Source organism: Parasteatoda tepidariorum, chromosome 2, assembly GCF_043381705.1.
Source record: "Parasteatoda tepidariorum isolate YZ-2023 chromosome 2, CAS_Ptep_4.0, whole genome shotgun sequence".
Classification (NCBI taxonomy): Eukaryota; Metazoa; Arthropoda; class Arachnida; order Araneae; family Theridiidae; genus Parasteatoda; species Parasteatoda tepidariorum.
In genome coordinates, this window is record NC_092205.1 from 103517301 (window position 1) to 103541566 (window position 24266).

Here is a 24266-nt window from a genome sequence, read left to right on the forward strand (position 1 = left end):
TTTCAGGCTTTCTGCGACAAACCTCTCGAACACTATCTTTCTGCAAGATACTTTTAATAGTATTAATATATATGTTACTAACTTAAAGTAACAAGCGTTGTCAGGGGTCTGTTTAGAAGAAATTTGGTTCCGTTAACGGACCCTTCACAAAATTATTTATCTTTTAATCGAACCCTTCACAAAATAATTTATCTTTTAATCGGACTCACCAGAAATTTGTTTATCTTCATCATTGTTTTGTTAATCCAGTGTTTTCCAAAGTGTGGTACGCGTACCCCCAGGGGTGCATGAATCGTTTAGCGGGGGTACGTGTTCTTATGCAAAATATCGTGCAACAAACGAAAATTTCAAAAATTTTATTTAAAAACAAAGCTAGCCATAAAAATCTACGATTACGTATTTTTCTATTGGCTATTTTTTGCAGAGTTAACAGTTAATAATTAGTGGTGTCAGCAGCCAGTTGTGATTTTTAATTTTTGTACAATTTTTTTATAGTAAAAACTGCATTAATTTTTTATTAGTGGTACACAGTATTACGAAAAATTTAGAAAGGGTACACAAAAGTCATAAGTTTTGGGAAACACTGTGTTAATCGAATAAACCCTTCCCGGAGGGGGGCAAGGAGACGGTTCGAAACGGTTAAGTTTTCCAAGTTTCCCTAAGTTTAAATTCCAAATGTAGTATTCTAAGAAAATATTTCTACTTTTACAAACATCGTGTGCACATTCTTATTAATATTTTTGCAGTAACAGGACAATATTTGCATAAATTCACAAAAGCAGGACCCTGGTAGAAAAAATGTGACTTAAGACTTATTTTATATTCACAAATTATGAGTAGTTTTTTCACAATTTTACAATAACTGGACCTTTCCCAGAATGTCTTGACAAACCCCTGGTTGTGTTTACAAGCAAAAAACCTATTTTGATAAAATAAATTGTATTTAAATGTTTTTAATAAGAATAAGCAATATTTGTTTTTTTCTGATACTATGGACGATATTCTTTGTAGCAGAAAAACGCGCGAATTATTTCCTTTTTCGCATTTTGTAAATCATCATCACATTAAAAAAAAACAAATTAAAAATCGAGAAATCTGTTACAGCAACTACCGAAAAAAGGAGACTACAGAGAAAAAAGGCGACTACAAAATCACGCGGATCAGACTCTTTACTCAATTGCGTGTTTTGTTTCGAGATTCGGTTTTTTAATAAACATCACATTAAGAATATCGGATTTTAAAAACCATGCAAAAATCAGCATCAATAACTGTCGAAAATATAGTCGTAACAGTATGGATATACGGCACCAAAATTTTTTACGTCCAAAAAAAATAAATAAATAAATCTTTCTGCAAGAACTCTGCTATTTTCTGCGACGATGTTGCCGTGATTCTGTCACTGGGTTCGCTCACAACTCATGCCGATTCCATCGTAAATATATGCAGTGTTTTGATAATTTTTTTTTGTGGCAATTTTTGCAACAAATTTTTGCTTTGTTCTTTTGAAATCTCGATGTCTTTCATTGCTCAGTTATTATTTATATTTTCGTGAATTTTTTAAATATACCTATATACTATAACGGCCTACAAAATTCGATTCGCCGATTCACGAAATCATTTGTTGACGCGCTCGTTTCGGGCCAATATTCTCAATAATCCAAGCAGTAGTATACAATTGTTCCTTCAACAGTTATTGCTACGAATTTTCAAATTTTTAAAAATAACAAATCGCGATGTTTTTTATACAATTTAATTACACGCTGAACTCAAATCAATTATTTACTTTTGTTGTGATGATTTCTTTGTTTTTTCGACTTTTTATTGCTAGTGTTGCCGCGCGAATTCCACATCGTTTTTAAAATTCCGGTTATTTCTCAGTTACTTCTACACGTAAAATTTAAATTGCGCATTGAAATGATAATTTTTTGACCGCTCACTTTATGCCGATTATCGCAAATCTATGTCGATTGTATTTTCGACAGTTATTCTTATTGATTTTCACATAGGATCTTTAAATATTTCGATATACTATTTCTGACAATAGGAAATTTGAATCGCTCTTATGAATATTTAAAGCAATGATTCTATCACTTTTTTTCGGGGCATTTATTTCCACACAGTTTTTAAAAAATCCCAATACGATAATCTTTATTACAACTACCGAATCTCGAAAAGAAACACACATTTAGGACTGATTTCAATGTCGATCTTCTTTTTGGTAGTTACTGCTAACGATTTCACGATTTTTATTTATTTTTTGTAATGATGATTTACGAAATGGCGTAAAAGGAAATAATGAGTCTGTTTTCCTCTTTCAAAATGTGAGAATATCGCCCATGAATTTTTTAAAAAAATTACATATTCATTTAAGTATATATAGAATTATATATTATAAAATTTTACTTTAAATTTTTTTATATAAAATTATAATTTTATTAGTGTATAAGATTTTATTTTGTCCAAATAGGGGTTGTTGTTTTTTCGTTGCTAAACATAACATTTCTGATACTTTAAATTTAATTAGTACGATATATATTTGTTATTATTAAAAGTATCTTGCAGAATGATATTAGTGACATAGAGGTTTGTCGCAGAAAGCCCTACGAAAATTCTGCCACAGGGGAACTCTAGTATACTAGTTATGTTTTTGTACAAGGCAGACGGAATAAAACAAATACTGAATAATTTTTGATCTAATGAACGAAAATTTGCATACTGAGACTCATTCGTAAAAGCTCGTGGGCCTAACTTTCAATATACAAATAAATTAGAGCAAACAATATTTTTAGTCAGGAAATCAGACACAAAAACGTACTTTATCTGAATAAACATACTTTTTTCTTAGCGGTTTTGGATTCCTAATCCTCAAAGTATATGAGTTGCCAAAATCTGGGCTATAGGATTATAATAGTTTTGTCAAGTGAGCAGACAAAAGTTTGGACCCTTTAATTCTACTTTTTGCATATTTCACCATAACTGAAGAGCTTTTTTAGGTGAAATGAAAATTTTTTGCACAGAATTATAAAATTCATTTATCGAAAATTAATTTTTAATAATTATTTATCATTATTTTAATTTAATAATAGTCGAAAGAATGTTTGATTTGTGTGGTTTAAAAATGTTTACTTCATTTTTAAAGAATCATTTGAGCGCAATTGGCTGAATAGTTTTTGAGTTACCAAATTTAAAAAACTCATATAATCAAAATTTGACTTCACAAGGGCTATTCAACCAATTGCTCTTAAATTTTGCATTTTGCCTTTAAAATAACATTTTTTAAGTGTCATAAAAATTGGTATATCTTACAATTAAAGTATTTTTGGTTATTAAAAAAAAATAATTCTTAAGAATTATTTTTTAAGAATATATTAAAATTCACCAAAAAAAAAGTTGTTTTAATAATTTTCTGTCACCTTACAATTTTTACTAAAAGTTATATAAGAATCTTTAAATATTTTTATAAATTTGTTTTAATGCTGTTTGAAATATAGGAATTACTATTTGCAGGGGTCTGTCCAGACATTTTGTGAAAGGTCCGTTTTACGAGAAATTGTGAAAAAATTAATCACATTCTTTTAACCAGGGTCCGCTTTTATGAATTTGTGCAAATAGGGTCCGTTATTGCAAAAAAAAACTTTTTCAAGGAGTTTTTAAATTGTAAAGACATACATGATAATGCTCAACACTGTAAAATTATAATTAAAAAAATTAAATTTTAAAAAATAAACAACAATTGCTGCTTCTAAATTAGAGATGCAACATNAGGCTAAATACCAAATATTTGTATGTTGCATCTCTAATTTAGAAGCAGCAATTATTGTTTATTTTTTAAAATTTAATTTTTTTAATTATAATTTTACAGTGTTGAGCATAATCTTGTATGACTTAACAATTTAAAAACTCCTTGAAAAAGTTTTTTTTTGCAATAACGGACCCTATTTGCACAAATTCATAAAAGCGGACCCTGGTTGAAAGAATGTAAGTAATTTTTTCACAATTTCACAAAAAACGGACCTTTCACAAAATGTCTGGACATACCCCTGTATACAATGTAGTACAAAACACGTCCCTCAAATAGCAAACTTCCCAAACAAAATTTGGCAAACTTTCAGTCACAACCGATTGTCATTATTTTTTGTTGTGCTTCCGGCCGAATAGAAACGTGACATATTGACGAATTCTGCTATGCCCGAGTTTTCTCGGGATAATAAATATTTGCAATGTATACATAACCGAGTTAACTCGTGATAATCAGGGAAGCGGGTAAATATATATTCCAACCAGATACTGGCGGTATATTATAAAAAGAAAGCAATAACGATAAAAAATCATCATGTGAAGATGTATTTAAATAATTTTAATTAGCTTCCTAGAATGTTTCAGCGAATAGAGAAGACAGTGTGTTGGAATAGAGTGTGACATCATAAAACGGGAGCAAAAAAAAATGATCACGAAAAGAGTCTCAACTAATGACCTTAAATCGTTATGTGAGAAAATAATGCGATCAAATGATAACAATATGATTTAAAATGCATGATTCAACATAATTGTTACAATATGTCGATTGCAACATGGTCTATACCCTGGGATCCTTTTAATTTATTATTTTTGTAAGACTAAGACATATTTCAATAAATGCCATGATAATGATTGTAAATCACTTTTTTAATATGCGTTTTTTTATGTACTTCAATTCTTGAGTAATAATTTTAAGCACGTGTGTTAAAATTATTACTCAAGAATTGAAGTACATAATAAACATAATAATTTGTAGAGTAGAATGTTGGGATTGTTCAGAGATTTTATAGTTTACATAAACCTGATGGTTGAAATGCTTTTGTTTAGTGTGCTGTTTACAAGTTCAGTCCTGCCATTAGCAGAAATCGTGGCTTTAAGACCAGACTTGATGAAACTGTACAAAATAGTTTATTTTCATGAAAACCAACTTGCTTATCCAGTTCAAGAGAGGAAGCAGAGATACTTTCAACATGGATACAATGATATACTTACGTGGTAAGAAGTATTTCTTTGCATTTAAATGTTAATAAAACCTGTTTATATATATATATATATATATCTGTGTGTGTGTGCGTGTTCAAAATGTAGAGGAAAAAAAAGGGGGGGAAATAATAATCAAAATAATTTTTTAAAAAATGAGGAAAAAAAATTCCGAGAAAAGGAAACAAAATCAATAAAAATCCGGCATTTTCCGGTGACATTTACTCTAATTACTGTTATCCAGCAATAATAATATCCAGTCAATAATCTATAATTTATTTAATATTTTGGTTGTTTATATGAAATTATTTAAATAAAAATCTAATGTAGATAGGAAAAATTTAAAAAAAAAATTCAATTAAAATATATTGATTAAATTAAGAAAAAGATATGTATTTATATAAGGATTTCTCCTCAAGTTTTTCAATTCAAAATAAAAAAAAAAAACCAGATTAAAGGCTATAGATCATGTTCGATCATAAATATTCTCAACTTTTATGCCAGTTATTTTTCCTTTGAGGACCACAATTTTATTAAATTTCAGTATATTCATGCGTCATGATCAATTTCATAATTTAAAATATTATAATCTTCACATTAACCATTTTCAGGATTATAAATAGAATTTTTCTTAATACATTTGTTTTCGCCAGAATAGCGTGGTTTGTTTTTTGTTTTGTTAAAAATCCCAATTTCTAAAAATAATCGACGAAAAACTAAATCATAAGAGCTCTGTGCCATAAAATGAAATGTATGCTTTTTGAAAAGAATACAATTTTAAACACTCTAAATTTGAAGTAACTCACTGACATATGTATAATAAAGTTTAATATTCGCGAAATTTGCCATCTCCCGATTTGAAAAATCTGATTTTGAGAAATGATAGCATATGAAGCTTGAATATTATGTAATGTCAAAATCATGTAAATAAGTTAAATTGGAAACATTACTTGTTATATTGTTAAAACATGATATTTTCTGTATATATGTAAGGATTTTAAAATTCCGATATGAACCTGCATTAACATCTGCCGGCAAATAACACTATAAATCATAGTGTAAATTTAGTATATGAATTTATCATATTTAATACATTGAAGGGGCTGTTTTAGGCTGAATAATTTTCCCTTCAATGTTTTTCAATCCTTAACAAGAATACAAATAGTAAAATAAATGACGACAGGAATAAGAGAATAACACTAGCAATTTATTTTACACTTTGTGGAACAGCAACAAAAACATGATGCCATTCACCACAAAACAAATACAAGAGGTTGGAAATTAAATTAAAGAGGGAAGATAGAGGCAACATGAACATTTTTATGCATATCATCATTCCTACTTATTATGTGTAATAATATTATATGAAATACAATGATTTTGGTACGAGCATATTTGAAATCATTCTTAAAAAATTTCCCGTTCATGTAAGTTCATTTGAATTCGCTACTCGCTTTATAGATTTGTTTTCATATTTTATTCTGTTTTTTTTCTTTATATTTTATTTTCTGTTTTTACGTGATTTTTTACTTATTGCGTTCAATTTTATTTGTTGTAATTTTTTTGTAAAATTTTTTTTGAGTGCTTCTCACACTATTATATTGATATGTTTTGCTTTGGTTATATTGATACAATGTTAGAAAGCACTCCTTTTTGCAAATATAATCGTGTGAGCTGATGAAAAGATTATGTCTTTTATTTTCCGGATTTTTATTAATTTTTTCCCCTTTTTTTCGATTTTTTTTCCGGTTTCTTGTTATTTTTTATTATTTTTTTTCTGTCCCCCCCTTTTTTCATTGTTATTTAATTTTTTCCATGTTTTCTCTAGATTTTGAACTCAATTTATGAGTTCTATTTACTTGCAGCTTATGCGCAGTAAATAAAACTTATTGTTTTTATTTTTTTAATTTTTTTTCCTTATGTATTTTTTTATTTTGTTATATATATATATATATATATTNTTTGTTGTAAGGAAATAAAAATTCTATATGATTGGAAAAATCTATTTTACTTTGTGATTTGCTTATTAAAATTGTATTTGCTTGTAGGATTTCAATGATACTGCAAGACTACTTGCTGCTGAGAATGTAGACAGGGAAGCACTTATGGAGTATGCTAGAGATGCAGCTGACTTTGCCACAAGTTATCAGCTACCAAGTCTCGACTTTGCTGTTAACCATTATGGCCAGGCAGACGTCGCTATGTTTGATTTTACTTCCATGTATGCAGCAGAAAATGCTTGCCGTGTTGTTGAGAGAAGAGGGCATAAACTTTTACAAGGACTTGTTGGAGACAGTCTCCTAGAGGTAAATTAGTCGAATCTTTAAAAAAAAAATTCATCTCAATTCCTACCTTTTTTCTTCTTTTTTTACATAATCTACAGCCATGTGGCCAAACAAAACATGGCTTACTACATACATGAAGTTTAACTTCAAAGCTTTCTATTATTTTAGTTTCTTTTTAACTTTAAAAATATATAGTTGCTATGGCTGCTAGTGGTATTACAAATGTCTTAAAATAGGCAAAGGACTTTTCAAAGCTGTAGCTCCAAGTGATGATGATAGGTTTAATTATTTAAATATATTGCTGTCATTTTGATAGTTTAAACCATATGGATATTTATTTGAGTAGAATTTCTCTAACCAATTTTTATTTTGAAATATCATCTGCTCTATTCTTCATGTAATCCATTTTGCTAGTGTCTAAAGAAGTTTACCCTAACTTTTATGGTTTATGTACTTGTGGATTCATTTTTTATTTTATATACCATTATTTAAGTTTTTTATTTTACATACCTATAACTTAAGTTAAGAAAAAATAATCGTGAAGAATTGTCTCTGGAATGTTTATTTAAAATTTCTTCAATTTTGCCAATTTTTGACATAATTAAAAAAAAAAAATTTTTTTTTTTAAACTTCACTAAATATTTTTTTAAATAACAAGTAATGAAATTCTTAATAATAATTTGTAGTAATAGACACATTCTAAAGAATGAATTCTTCATTCATTCTTTAAAAAATATTTTAGAAATTTTCAAACAATTACATAAAAAGTCAATTTTTTCCCTTCAATAGTGGAGTATAACTCAACGGTGCCACACTTCAGGTACCAAGCCTTTGTGGTCTGTTCTGAATAAGGATTTTTCTATTCCTTTAAAAGTTATATATATATATATATATATATATATATATATATATAAAAGCTTCTAAAGCATATTACATTAGCAAAATAGACTATCTCTTTTTTCAGAGACAGTTTTTTATTCAGCATTCATGAACAATTTTGTAACTCTTTTAAGGATTTGGACTGAAGAGCATTCCAGTCCTAATGTCAAGAAAATTTAGTAAATACATAGTTAGACGATGTGGGAAGCGATCCAAATTCTGACGAATTTATCTGTAGATAATGTAGCCAAAATTAAAGCCGCTTTACTAATGTTAAGCCAAAACATTTGTGCCCTTAGGGATAGAAAGCAGCTTAAAGAAAAATAGATTTCGATTTGTTGCGACAATGAATTAATGAGCAGGGGTCTGTCAAGACATTTTGTGAAAGGTCCGTTTTTGTGAAATTGTGAAAAAATTACTCGTAATTTGTGAATATAAAATAAACGTTCAGTCCCATCCTTTCAACCAGGGTCCTGCTTTTGTGAATTTGTGCAAATGGGGTCCGCTATTGCGAAAAAAACTTTTTCAAAGAGTTTTTAAATTGTAAGGACATACAAGATTATGCTCAACGCTGTAAAATTATGATTAAAAAAATTAAATTTTAAAAAATAAACAGTAAGTGCTGCTACTAAATTAGAGATGCAACATACGATTATTTGGTATTTAATAGTTTACTTTAATAGTTTTCATTTTCAAAAAAAGCAATTAAATTTTTGAATTAAGTTTATACTTATTTTTAAGAAATATCTGAACTTAAGTAATGAAACTTTTATAGTACTTTATGTCGCATACACAAATTGGTGTCCCGCAGTGGACTGATCGTTGAGACACGGTTCCCAGCAGATCACCCAAGGCAAGCATCATTGGCTGCGGTCAGTGTGCGGGTGGGTGATCACTTGGATCAGTCTGCGAAGGGTCCGAGGGTGTGCAGTATTGGTTCTCGTAAAACTGTTCCACCGTACAGTGCACGTTCGCGCACAGATAGTCGGGCTACCGAAGAGAGGATGCCATCCCCTCTGCAGGGGATCAAAATTGTGACGGCATGTATCAGGATCATCCTCAGGGATGTTTCCCAGACCGTCGCCAATAGCCCATTGTGCAGATCTAGTGCAACGTTAACGAACAACAACACACATTGGTTAATTTATTTCAACATAAAATAAATCATGAACCCGTCCATCATTTCCTAATGCTAAAGTTGCAATTATTGTTATAAATATTAGGCAACTGAAATTTCTACTTTTTCTGAAAATAGCGCATACATACATACACACATATATATAGATATATATGTATATTTCATTTATCTATGTTTTAAAGTTAGCTTTCTAAATTTAGTTTTTTTTTTTATCTCTAGTTTAGCTGCAGATAAGGTTATATTTAACTCAAAGTTCAACAGAGAGTCTTTTCTGTTTAACATAACAAGTTTTTTAAATGTGATGCCTGACTACAAACCTAAAAATTTAGACCAACAAATTTGGAGCAAAAGTGAAGTTGTTTATTTTCCTATTGACATTAAGAAAGATGATTTACTTCAAAACTTAACTACACAATGTACAGACAGAAAACTGCATATAATCTGGCCTCATCGATGGTTTGTATATCTTTTCATTCTCTTTTTTTTTTCTAATTGTTTTGTATTTGATTAAATAACACTTATATTTAACTTGATTACTGTTACAAAATACAGTTTGCTTTGTTATACATGTTTATAATACCACGTTGCAGAATCGTTGCGACACGGCGACATTGTCGCAGAACGTTACAGAGTTCTTGCAGAAAGATTTTTACTTTGGGAAGTAAAAATATTTGGTTTTAGTTTCTGCAGAAATTTTCGTTCTATTTTTTTAATGCAGTTAATTCTATTAATTTCTTCATAGCTTTTAAAATCCGATACTTTTAATACGATATTATTGATTACAACTGAATCTCGAAGTAAAAACGCTCCTTTTTGAAGAGGCCGATTCGATTCGCTTAGTTTCGGTATCGATCTTTCTTTTTTCCGGTAGTTGATGCTACGGATTTCACGATTTTTTTAAATTATTTTTTTTAATGGAATGATGACTTACAAAATGCGGAAAAGGAAATACGTAGTAAGTGTGTTTTTCCCTTTGCAAAATACGAGAATATGGATGGTATTTTCAATATAAATGTAAACAATAAGAATATCGAGCTCAATACCTGCTCTAGTTCCGTTAGAAAGTTTGCAACTGCTTACTACAGCTTATTCTGAGAGGCGATATTATCAAACGGATAATTCTGTTTTCAATAAAAGAAGTAAATTAGATAATTTCTGAGCTCAAATCTGCCGTATTTCATAAGATGTTATTATGTAATTCTGGTGAGTTTGGAGTGAAAATTTGTTTTAGTTATTTATAGATATATTGTTAAAAAAAGGTGACATGGTTGCTAGATTTTGAATAACTCGCTTTTTTGGCAGTCCTGATTTGGCCTCTTTCCATTTGTTTATTACTGATTGTTCTTGTTGCAAGCTGAGCACCATCTTACGTTAGTGTTAGCACCTTCAGCATTGTAAACACAAGTATTGTTAGCATTTAAACTCAAGTAATAAGTTATCAAATACCACGTTTGGAAGAATCTCAAAACAATGATCACGTTGTGGGCCAAATGGCATTAAAATACACCGGAAACAGTAACCCGGAAGCAGGGCCGGATTAACCTATAGGCACACTAGGCACGTGCCTAGGGCCTACGAAATTCAGGGGCCTACGAAAAACTTGGGAGAAAAAAATTTGTTGACAAAAATAATTTAGCTTTAAAAACAACAAGTGTATTTTGCACAAAATTATGAAGATACAAATAAAAATATAATATTTTTCGGTAATAAATTATTTTGCAGAATCTTATGATCTAATATATTACTTTTTTGCGATTTTTGGATTCAACGAAATCTTGTATTATGCTGTCGAATTCCAAACTACGCAAAATGTCGTATTCAATAGACATAAGTGCGAGCGATGCCAAACGATCTTGATTCATTGTTGAACGCAAATAATTTTTTATCAATTTTAATCTGGAGAAAGATCTTTCTCCTTCTGCATTTGATCCAAGAATCGACAAATATATTCTTAATGCAATGTGAACGTTAGGAAAAGTATTCACAAGTTTATCTTTAATTTGAGCCTTCAACATTTCTTGTGCAGATTTATGTTCATACAAATTTGAAAATAGTGAAAAAAATATGCAAGAAAATTTTAGCATATATTTTGAAAAGAGGGGTGGAGTGAGGGAAGGAGGGGAGGGTCCAAAAACGGCTATGCCTAGGGCCTACGAAAGGTATAATCCGGCTCTGCCCGGAAGTATAGAAGGTATGGAGCTTACAGCATTCCCTAGTGGAGAAAATACCATCCATTGCCCATAATATTAGAATTAGAAAAATGTTACATATTCAATTAAAAAAATTATTTTATTTGATCCCAAAAGTTTCTTCTTTTTTTGAAGTTGACGGCTCTGTTACTTTAAATTAGTAACATATATATTTGTTATTTTAAAATTATCTTGCAATAAGATATTAGTTTTAGAGAGGTATGTCGCAGAAAGCACGAAAAAATTCTGCCACCCTAAATTATTTATTAAATTACAATAAGTGCCTTGGTGCTAATTATTACGATTTAATAGATATTGTTATGGTCTTACGGTTTGGTAATAAAAATTATTGTCTTGAGAATTTTTCATTATAATCTATTAAAAAAAAGTTTTCTCCCTTAACTACCAACAGTTATAAAATTTTGTTTTTTGCAACTAATCTACAGTACTCCTGATTTAAAATTTAAAAATCAAAAAATATATAACGATTTGATAGAAACAATAATTTAAAAAGAAACAAAGAATTCTTTTCAAAACTATTCCGAAACTTAATTTTCTCTCTTTATAGAGAAACAAAAGAACTCCAATTTGAAATGCTGTGTGTAAAATTTTTTAGTAGTTCAAATGCAAAATGTTAAAAATGCCAAAAAGGACTAGTTCTTTTAACCAAAAACTAAAACATTGATATTTAGAAATCAAATTAATTTTATCTTTTTATAAAGTATAAAATTTCAGTGTTGTGTAATTTTTAATTCAGTAGTTTTATCGAAGTGTTACTTTTTTTTTATTTAATAGTAAATTCGTGCATAATTTTATTAATATTATATGCCCATATAGAATTCAGTTAATAGTGTATACACCTTAAAATTACCATCATTATATTTTTACAAGCGCTGACTTCTTTGTTACTGTGCCTCTGATTACTGAAGTTGGCACTTCTGTGCATTGAAAACATTTAAGGTTAACATTTTGTAAAAATGCAATAAAACATACATTTATATATTTTGTACATTTAGGGTTCACATTTTTGGAAAGCCTCTTGAATTCTCTGGGGAAAAAACATTGTCGAGGGGTGTGGTTGAAGGAAGGGCCATGAGGTGTAGATCATCCGCCAACTGCTTGTGCTAGATGTTGTATATCCCCATTCAAATGAAAAACACAGATTTTTGTAGACGAAGGCATTCACTCAGCATTTTTATTTCATTTCGGTTTTAAGAACATGTTCATTTTAGTATGCGGCTCATCAATTCACAAGAGCCTAAATCTACCACGTGGATGCTGGATCCTCCCTGTGTGCTCCAGGGAGTAGATAGTAATTTAATTTAAGTCATTGAAATAATAATTGTTTTCTTATATAACTACATGATGCATCAAATAAATGATTAGAAGATAAGGAAAAACTTATTACGGTAAAAATCAAAGATTAAACTCTAGAGCACACAGGGGGATAAAACAAAAATTATCCTGCTGCTTAAGAAAGCAACCAACTGCTCGAGATCCACGGGGAATACTGGTCTATCTCCAAAAGATAGCGTCCCCTCCTTAGCGGTTGCAAGAATCTCTAAAGACGAGCTATGAGTCGAGCCCTAGAGATCCTGCAAAGGCAATGAAGAGGGCGCTCCTGTTGGAGACAGCCCAGTATGAAAAGTAAATATTGTGGTGATCCCATGATCACACCACTAACATGTTTTTTTTTTTCATATCAATTCTGTAAAATTGGTTGTTTTGAGTCTATTTTACATTGATATTTGATGTCTTAAGGTGCATAAACTTTGTAGCAGGAGTTGTTTGGTACAACAGAATCTCAGCTGAATCTGATGCAATGTCAAAATAGCTTTCTAACTCTTAGAGATAACACGAAATAGGCAACACAAGAAAGCTCTTTTTCATGTCCAAGTCAAAATATCTGATACATACAGCTTTCATGCTAAAATATTTAACCAGGATTGTATCTATACTTTTAATTTCTTAACTTAGCTATCTGCAAAAGAAAATTAGGCACAAAATCACTGCCAATATTTTCAGATACGAGTACTTAGCCGCCTGCAACAGTCAGCTGGTTCGCTTACCTGAACTCATCGCATGTTTTTGTCTTCTCTGTTCCATTCAGCAGCATTACTCTATTGGTATTGATATTTTACAAACAAAATAAAGGGGCTTAAAATCGTGCACAGACTTGCTCCTTTGCCCGAGGCAGTATTTGGATTTGAGTTGATACATTTAAATGAAGTAGGGGTTTTGTTTTATAAGCATTTAAATTTTTACATTAGTGTTCTTTGCTATAACATCAAACAAACTAGAGGGGGTATATACCCACGGTGCGTAGCGTTTAAAAGGTGCTTATTTTTTGTTGAAAGATTTGGCTACGCACCTTTTCTTTTCTTTTTATTGGTGATAGAACAATTTTCTCTTTAACTATAATGATTTAGGTGACTAGATCTACAACTATAAACAGCTTTGGTAGCTAACAGGAGCAGTTTATTATTTTAACACTATCATTTTAATCAAAATGTCAGGCTGAAATCTAAAGACAATTTCTATTGCACTGAATAATATGATTTACAGCACAAAATATTAAAAGCTTTTCCTACAAAAAGAAGAAGAATACCGCCTTTTTTCTTCTACTCTCGAAATTTTTATTTACATTTTATTGCAATTTTTGAGTTTCACAAAATCATATAATAGTTTCATTTCATACTGTTTAGTGCGATTTAAGCTAACAGATGTTTAGCTAGTACAATCTTTCGTTCAACAAAAAAAATCATATTTTATTTAAAAACTTTTCTTGTTTAGAAATTTATTATATTTTAATAACTCTAAGTCGTTATAAATTTTTCATTTTCAAAACAAATTTTTAAACTTGAGAATTATTTATTCAGGAGCAACCATCTAAAACCATGATTGGCATGACCATGACAATCCGTCTCACACTTTGCTGAAACGACCACTCTTTCGTGAATCAAAAATAAGTTAAAGTGAAAAAGTTCAGATTCTGAATGAAGTAGGGGAGAGTTTCTCAGGTGTATCAGTTAATATGCGTAATGCGCTATCAACCATTCAATAAAGAAATCTTTTTTTATAGAAAAAATTAATAAATTAATTATGGAAAATTAAATAATAATAATTTTAGATGCATACATATATTTTAAACTTATGATATTATGTGGATAATAATCTTAATACTATGTAGGGGCACATGTGAACTGTTCACATCTGCTCCAGATGTTTTGTTCACAAGTACCCCATCATCCTTCTTAAACCTAACTTGAAAGTTAAAGAATTTTTAATTGTGTAAAAAAAAAAAATTAATAATTGTCATTAACTTACCTGAATGTTCATATAATGTTCTGCAATAGTTAATTTTAGTTTATTAGTTGATCTATACTATGCTTTCACTTGAAGAAGCTAATGATTATACTATATACAACACCAGCGATGCAAACAAATTGTCCGAATAGAACACAACAAAATGTCTCATTGTTCTGAAAGTTTTGCAAAGAGGTAGGACTAGAACAGCCATCAATTGAAATATTTTCAAGATTTTTTATTTCAAATCATATTGGTAAAACATACCATGTTCACATGTGCCCCCCTACATGTTCTGAGCTGTATTGATCCCTGTGTTATTCAGCAGAATAATTTCTTCCTCAATGAAACTTATTTTATAAGCTATCAATATTATGTTCTCCAAATAGGACAGTTAACCCTTAGTGCATGCGTTGTCCGTGAGATTAAATAATCTAGAAATGGTTGAAAAAGGAATCAGAAATGAAAAATTTTTTATACACTGAAAAATTTATTAAAAATAATCCAATTATTGGTTTTTTTCCTTTCTTCTTTTGTTAAATGAAACAAATTTATTCGACGTGACTAAGAGTTCCTCCCCACTATCTGAAAATTTCTCTAGATCATTAAGATAAAAAAAAAACTACATATTTTTCTCACTCTTTCAGCACTTCAAGAAGATCATGGATACCCACACATGTGATCTATGGCGTCATTTATAAGCAAAATGGCGTGTTAAAGTTGAACTAAGTTTTTCCTCATAAGTTAGAATGATAATTAGATAATTTAATGCAGCACCGTTTGCACATCGAATTTGTAGAAATATAATTCTTTCTCGTCTTTTATCTAACTTAGATTTATTATTTGTTTGTTTATTCTAACTATGATATATTTTTGTTTTGTGTACCTTCAATGTATACTTAATTTGTTTATGTTCGACATGGCTTCATGGCTGTTACGTAAGAAATATATAGTGAAGGAATTAAAATCTTTGTGAAAGAATCTTTGTATACGAATATATAGAATGTATCATTTAAAAGAATATATGCTTGACGGGCTTGGCTTACTCGAAATATACTGGAAAGAACAGCTGTTAACTTAAACAAATGGTGCATTTCAACAACCAATCAGGATATCGACATGCAGGTATCCCATTGAGTCATCATTTTGCCAAAAGAGAAGGGAGCATTTTTGAGCCCAAATGGTATCCTTTGAGTTCTAAAGGTCCTAAAAGTAACTGCTAATCTCTGAGCATTTGAAATCAGGGGTCAATAACCCCTTTTTAAATCTACTAGAGTAATGTGTGAGAGAGACATTTTCAATTAATTTGTTAGTATTAATTAACCCCTTAACGATCGGTTAATTTTCAAGAAAACGGTCATAAAAGTGCTTATTTTGCCAAATACACGTATTTGATTAGTGCTGACATCTAGTTTAAAATAAACTTTCTACAATTACCTTCAAAGTATCCTGGTACTGCCATCTGGTGTGTAAAATGAGAAATAAAATGTTTTCCAGGCAAAAGAAATGAATTCGTTTTATTCTTATTGGCTCGTTACTACTGAACACTCCAGCCCGGAAATTTCACGGGAGCGCGAGAAGGAAGGGGTTAAATGATAAAATCGTGTTATGCGTTCCGATAGTCCACGCACGGTCTTGAATCTCGGTCTGTAACATCAACCATTGGTGAAGTGTAGTTTGTTTCTCTGTATTCAATAATACCACACGTAAACATTTTAAACAATTTCAGTTTTTAATAGTTCAGTTTGTCTAAGAGACATCTTATATTGTTTAGACAGCATTAAAATATCATTTTCAATCAAGGAGGTTTTTTCTGATCTGTTTGAAAAATTCAGCTCAAATTCGTTTAACAATTATTGTAGTGGATTGAAAATTATTATTAAATTTATTAAGATTAATTATTACTCCTTTGAGAAACTCAAACTTGACAGTATTTTACTCATACTTTTGACTTCTTCTCTATGGTTAATTCTTGACATCTTTTCAAGTCATCGATTAATCGAAAAACATAACTGGCATGGTGCGTAGTATTTTTAAAAACTGCTTATTGTTTATTTTCATTTTTTAAAAGCCCTTAAAGATGCTTTTCTTATGGGGTGTTCTTAAGAAGTGCTTCATTTTTCCCTTTTCGAAAATGAGATTTTTTTTCTTTATCGTGTCAATTTTCGCCACGTATGCGCCACAAAAGCGTGTATTTCACATTCAACGTTTTCACAATTCATTCAACCACAGTGCTGCATTTCGGTGTACCGTCGGTCCGCCAAAAGCGCCAATCATTTTACATGTTTGATGAATTATACTTGCGGTGTTTGTATACTGAGCTGATTTCGGTGAGATTCTTGCGCTCTCATGTGCAACTCAGCTGCAATTTGCAAGATATTCATAATTTCAGTGTTCATTTTCCACCCTCTGAAATCGAACCGAAAAATCTCTCGATCTTTTTATGGCGGCTAATATAATCAAGAAAAAGAGTTCTTTGTCAGAAACTCGTTATTTTATCATGATCATGGGAAGTCTTTGAAAACTCTGGTATGCATTTTTGTTAATGGTATATAGTGCTTTAAAATATTTTTAAATGCTTAAAAAAAGGCTTATTTTTTGTTGGAAGATTTGACTACACGGGTTGGGACAATGTGTATTGCTGTTCATTTTTCATAAAGCAAAGTTTCTGGTGTTTATCCACTCTTTCTGTGGGTGACAATCTTTCGTGAGTCACTGTTTTAAGGACAAAAGCTTCCAAATTTACCGAAACTACATTTCATTGTCCTGTGGAATCTCTCGACAGAATTGGATTATGGATGGTGTGCAGAATTATGGTATACCTTTATTCCGAAACAACGCGCTGGTCAGTGTGGGGAGGGAGTTAGTGGTAGAAACACTACAGTACTCGCCCACCAGAATTTTATCTGTGATAGAATTCGATGAATGGGATATCCCTAGTTGTTTTGTGAGAAGCCGGGAGAGCTATACTAAGATCACCGTGCTTTTTTTAAGAGCTGATCGTGAGAGCTGTATTAAGTTCACGGTCATGGTCGCTCCTGTGTTGCCTTTAGCGATCGAGTGTATATGCTGTGTGTGATCGAGACTGAGAAGCAACAGCGTGATGAGAACAATGTCACAGTCATAACTGTTCAATGTGGACCATCCATCGAAGTAGGGCTGTTCAAATCGAAGTGGTAGTTACTGTTAAGAAAGGTGTGTTCATTTCGAAGTAGGAATTTCTGTCAAGGTGGGCATGTTCACATCACGTCCGGATCACCAATGTGGAGAGCGAGTTATCGACAATGTCAACTTTCATCTATGAAAAGGTACCCCAACATAGAATCGAGTTAACATGTCTTATATACGAGTGAATTGAAATTATATTTTTGTAGTGGTAGATCCACTACAGAAAAATGTATCTTGATCACACTGGAATTCAACTGGAAAGCTTGATCTACATAAAATATTGTAATGCATCTGTTACTCAGAATGTTAAATCAGCCACTAGTATCTCATATTTAGAAGATAAACAGGTGGAAGTGATGATGTAACGCTTTCCAGTTGGCATCAATATTCAATTTGAAAATTACTTCTTGAATTATTAGCACAAACTTCAACAGAATTTTTTTTTTCTCGTTCGATATGTCGGCCCTTTTGACAACTGTATTCAATTTTTCATTTCTGCTGTGTCTTTAATCAATTTCATTTTATTCTTTATTTTTCAGGGAACATGACAAAGACCCTGAAACATTTTTTTCTGTGATTTATCGTTTGAAAGATTCAGGAGAAGACTTTTATTTATCTGTTTTAGGTGAATCGTTTTCTGAAAAGCCCAGTAAGTATATTACGTCCTAACTTATATCAGACAATCTGTGTCACAAAAAGGTTTATCTGAGATTGACTTACTACATTAGAATCAGATATCTTTTTTAGTACTTAGCAGAAAAACTTCTAGTTGTAAGAGGGGAAAAAATAACTTCCACATTGTCAAACAAAATCATCCATGCAAATGTCCAACTTCGTTGTCTTATAGTAGAAACTCGAGGAGAATACTTTATGGAAATGTTTTTTAGTCACATCAACCTTGACAACCTTCATCTATGAAAAGGTATCCCAACATAGAATCGAGTTAACATGTCTTATATACTACTGAATTGGAATTGTATTTTTGTAGCGGTTGATACACTACAATACTCCTCCACCAGAATTATCTATGATAGAGTTCCACTAACAACAAATACCACTAGTTGATTCATTGCTGCTTTCTGCGAGAAGCTGAGAGAGCTGTTTTAAAATCACCGTACTCTTGAATGCTGATCGTGAGAACTGTATTAAGTTCACGATCATGGCCGCTCCTGCGTTGCCATTAGCAGTAGAGTGTATACAAGCCTATGTGTGTGATCGAGATTGAGTAGCAACAGCGCGAGGAGGTGGATAATGTCGCTGTCACAAGTAGCAAGTCATCTGTTCAATGGCGACCATCCATCGAAGTAGGCGTGTTCAAATCAAAATGGGCGTTTCTGTCAAAGTAGGCGTGTTCACATCAAAGTCACCATCGTGGTGAGAGTCACATCAACCTTCATCTATGAAAAGGTATCCCCACCATAGAATCGAGTTAACATGTCTTATATACTAGTGAATTGGAATTGTATTTTTGTGGTGGTAGACGCTTTACAAATGCATAAGCCTAACAGGGTATTTTTTAATTTAGATTCAGCTTAGAATGTCAATCACTTGCAAGTTGACTCAACAACTGGTTCGTTTGCTAATAGGAGAGTTTCCAGTCGCTGTTTTTTATAAAATCGATGCTTGCGACTAATGTATAAAAATTAACATTTAAAACTTATAAATTCTTAACTTGTTTAAGGTAACAGCTGTGGCAAACTACCACATGACTACCAGAGAAAAGGTATAAACAAAAGAAGGCATTAAATACAAACACTAAATATTTTATAACCATTGTTGAACAGCTGACCCAATTTTTTGGGTTTACGACTGCTAATGTTCAACTTCCTAGCCTTGTAACTTTGACCCCAATCGCAGTCTAAGTAGAAGAAACTCAAAGGTATAAAATCTTAGAACAATTTAGTTTTAAAACAGTTTATTATTGCAATCTAGTTGAAATAATAGTATTAGTATCCAAGCTATTTAATACATCATTTACAAACAAGTGAAAACGCAACGTAACTAAAAAAATTAATTAAATTGATATTCTCTTAAATTATAACTGTAGTATTTTTGCAATATTTTATTTAAAAGAGTTGTAAAACCTAATTTAATAAATATGTAAAAAACTTTTAAAATATTCTATATCTTTTTATACAATTAAATTAACAAATCATGTGATTACAAATTTATTTATCTAACTATATTCTTTTAAGTATGAGTACTTGAACAAACCAACTCTTAAAATAATGTTATATGTAGATTTTAAAATTCTGTATAAACTAATTAAATAAAACTATTTTTATATCAACAGGGTGCTTAGCGTTTTTAAAAAGTACTTAAAGGTGCTTATTTTTGTTTTATAAAACTTTTAAAGGTGTTTTTTTTCATTAGATGTTTGTGAAAAGTACTTCCTTTTGTACTTCATTTTTCCTTTTCCAAAATGAGATATATTTTCTGTACCATGTCGATTTTCGAAACGAATTATGCAAAAAACGTGATTTACACTTTGTTCTATTTAACGCTTTCCCTATTCTTTTCAACTACAATTCATTTCGACGTCCGTGACATAAGAAAGAAGGGCGGATCATAGGCTCAAATTCCCCCTTATGGCCCCTTAAATAATGGGCGTGTTCAGGTCGTACTGTCAAGATACATCCGCAATCGTCACCTATGAAGAGATCCCTCCAAAGAATCGAGTTAACACGAGTGAATTGGAATTGTATTTTTGCAGCTAAAATAACCAAATGTTCAGAAGAAATACAATGTTTTTTTCTTGTAGATGTTTTTGAAGAAGCAAAAGAATATTTGAAAGACCATATAAGATACTGGGGTTATCAAGAAAATAAAGAGGACTACTATAACATTTTACGTTCGTCTGATGTTGTAGTTTCAACTGCAAAACATGAGTTCTTTGGAGTTTCTGTGTAAGTGTATGTATTTACATTATTAATAACCTTTTTATTTTTTGTTTAAGAATTTGTAAACATTTTCATAATTTTTTATTCAATTAGGGATTGCACATTTCTTCCAATCCTTGTAGAAGAAATTCTTTTTTAAAATCGAAACATCAAATATTTAAAAAAGTGTTGTTTTGAAATAAAATCTCGTTTTAATAATATTATTAGTTTCAAATTCGTTCTATACATATTTTTCAAATGAGTGAAAAGTAATGGAAATGAAATTAAAGTAATGGAAGTGCTTCAATCAAATGAGTATAGTAAAAACCTAGATTTATAATTGTATAAAGAACTCTTGTTAAAAATTAACATAATTAAATTTTATAAATACAATTAAATTAACAAATTACTATTCAAAATGTATAATAGTTACCCTGCCAAGTCTTCTGTTTTAGTACTGTAGTATGTTTAGCTTAGAGCTAGTGCTGCAGTATGCTGAGTTTTAATAGTTTAAGTAGGAGTTTGAGATATCCTGGTTGGTAAGGTACTGAGCCCATGTCCAAGAGGTCGATCCCCGCCAGCTGAAGACTCCTCGTGCAGTAAATGGTGACTGGTACATGTTAAATCTGTCTGGTCACAAAGTCCTCCGTGTTCCCATTTAAAAAAATAAAAAAAAGAATCATACCTCTGGGGATACTGATCTAGGATTTTCCTTGTCTTCTGGATTCGGTTCAAAATTATAAGGCTACGAGGTTGAACATTAGTAGTCGTAAACTCAATATTTTGTCGGCTGTTCAACGACGATTATAAAATAAAATAGTTTAAGTAATTATAAATAATGTTTAAAAAAAACTTCTTTAGATTAAGATTTATCTACATATTTTTTTATCGCAAAACAAAACTTAAAAATAGGGTTTTTAAAAAAAATTTCAGCAAACATTTAGGATTTTACAGTTAAAGGTATAAAGCTTATCAATAATAGACATCTTGCTTCTGTTAGGTGAATAGTTGATGTATTACTAAGTTGACTTTTCCTTAATTGTTTGCTGTATGAAAACTTTCAAGTTTCCTAGAACTATGTTTTGTGTAAAGTTCTATAAATTAATTAAAAGTATATGTTTGAACCAAAGAGTTAATTAAAAAAATATTGGACTCAATTTTCTAAACAGTCCAAGTTATATATTTAAGAATTAAATGAGAAGTTTATAACCAATTTTATATAAAAAGAATGAACTTTATTATAGATCTTTTATAAAATCATTGGGGAAAAAAATTGAATATCATATATTTTTTTTTGTTTAATCTGTATTTTTTTATTCTTTCTTTGGAATTTCAGTTTGGAAGCTATTCATTTTAATTGTTATCCACTTTGTCCGAAGAAGTTGTCTTATCCAGAATTATATCCAGGTTTGTTTTATTCTTCTTTTCTTTGAAATGGTCAATTTCATTTCTATGCATTGTTGCTGCTGACATGATTGTGAGCTCAACTCAAGAATCCTGAAAATTTCTTGAGTAAAATCATTTAATGACGCATTTCAAAAAATTAATGTCTTTATAAATTTAAATCACTGATATTTTCAAAACATGAAATTCTAAATAAATTATACAGAGCATAATTTAGATGAATAATTACGTATAAGTTTACTTTTATCACTAATCACATTCATTATTCTACCAGAAAAAAAATATTTACAAATGAAAGAGACGCAAAGCAAGTATAAATTCTAGTTCTAATATTTTTCATTAAAATATGCAAGAATTTTTATTTGTAAATGTGATCGATGATTTCTCGAAACTTCTGGACCTTGGATTTCCGGATCGTGGTTAGTGAAAAGTCCGGAATTTTTTCGGAGCACAATCATCTCTGTGAATTTTAAACCATGTCCTTAAGGAATTTTTTTAAATATATAATATACTGTTATATATTTTAAAAAAATTCATTCCACATACAAAGTTGGCATGATCAGGTATCGATGACCCTTTTTAAAAGATTCCGTGCTTTATGGGTTTTTTCTTCACAAATATAGTTTCCTCACATAGAAAAGGGATGAATTTTATCTTTGGATTTATGGAGAAAGTAATAACTGCAACCATGAGGATTCTCATTGGGAGGTGACCCAGCCCCTGTTGCAGAATTTTTTTGAGCGCCAAAACTTTCTAACGCTAATATCTGACAGCAAGATACTTTTAATAATAACTAACATATATATGTTACTAATTTAATGTTAACAAAAGCGTTGTGTCATTGTTTTTAATTGAACATGTAATAATTTTTTATTCTAATATAATGGATGACGTTCGCGCATTTTGTTGGAGGGGGGGGACGCACAAAATAGTTCCTTCTTCCAATTGTAAATAATCATCACAATAAAAAAAATTAAAAATCATGAAATCTGAAAAAAATATTGACGACAAAATCACGCGAATCGTACTTTGCAAATGCGCGTTTCATTTTGAGATTAAGTTGTTGTAAATAAATGTTGTATGAAAACGTCGGATTTAAAAACTATAGAAAAATCAATAACTGCCAGAACTTCGATAACATTATTGTCTCAAAAAGTAAATGCTCAAATGAACGATTCGAATTTTCCATACAGCTTGAAATATTTCGGGATATTTAAAATCCACATGAAAACCAATATCAATAGCTGCCGAAAATACAATCGGAACATTACATTACTATTGGCGTAAATTGAGCGCATCAAAAAGTGTTAATCTAAATGCATGATTCAAATATTACGTGTAAATTTCTGTAGAAAAGAAAAGGAGATTTTTTTTTTTACTTTTCAAAAGAAAAATCTTTCTGCAAGAACTCTGTAACGTTCTGCGACAATGTCGCCATGATTCTGCCACGGGGGACCCAGCAATGACTGAACAAGTTGTAACAGAAAAGGATGACATCTGTGGGTTTCTGTTTATCAGCACTGCTCTACATTCCATTGGAATTTAGAGAAGTTAATTTCATTTCAAATCTACCATGTTCGGGATAAGCATTAAGAATTAATTTGCTAAAAAGTTGCCGAAAATGTCAAAGCTAAAAGTTTAAATTTCTCCACTTGAAAGGTGACCTCAGGAATGATGTGGGAAAAATCGCAACCATAAAAAAAGTGATTTTTATTAAGAGAAAACCTTCCATATTAAAAATATCTATGAACTCATATACACTCTATAACAAAAAAAAAAACGATGCACCAAGAAGGAGTTGTCCGATTGAAACGAAAATTGGAAGACAATGTACAGAATAGTAAATGATTAAAATTTCAGAACAATTGAATAATTTATTGCAGAGTTATAGTAACAAGTTCAATAAGGTGTTGACCCGCCTCTAGCCTGGATACAAGCTGCCACACGGCGTGGCATAGACCGATAAAGCTCCCGGATGGTCTCTTGCGGTATTTCCTGCCAAATTCGATCCAATTGTCGA

At 30.7% G+C, this 24266-nt stretch overlaps 1 protein-coding gene across 1 annotated transcript in view; it reads left to right on the plus strand.

The window, feature by feature from the left end:
- LOC107443063 (tRNA-queuosine alpha-mannosyltransferase) overlaps nt 1-24266 on the plus strand; it is a 34228-nt gene that overhangs the window by 5556 nt on the left and 4406 nt on the right. The window contains exons 2-6 of the mRNA XM_016056808.3: nt 4846-5013; nt 9520-9756; nt 18503-18612; nt 20725-20869; nt 22179-22249. Coding sequence (XP_015912294.2) covers nt 4846-5013; nt 9520-9756; nt 18503-18612; nt 20725-20869; nt 22179-22249 — 731 coding nt within the window. The remainder of the gene's footprint in view (nt 1-4845; nt 5014-9519; nt 9757-18502; nt 18613-20724; nt 20870-22178; nt 22250-24266) is intronic.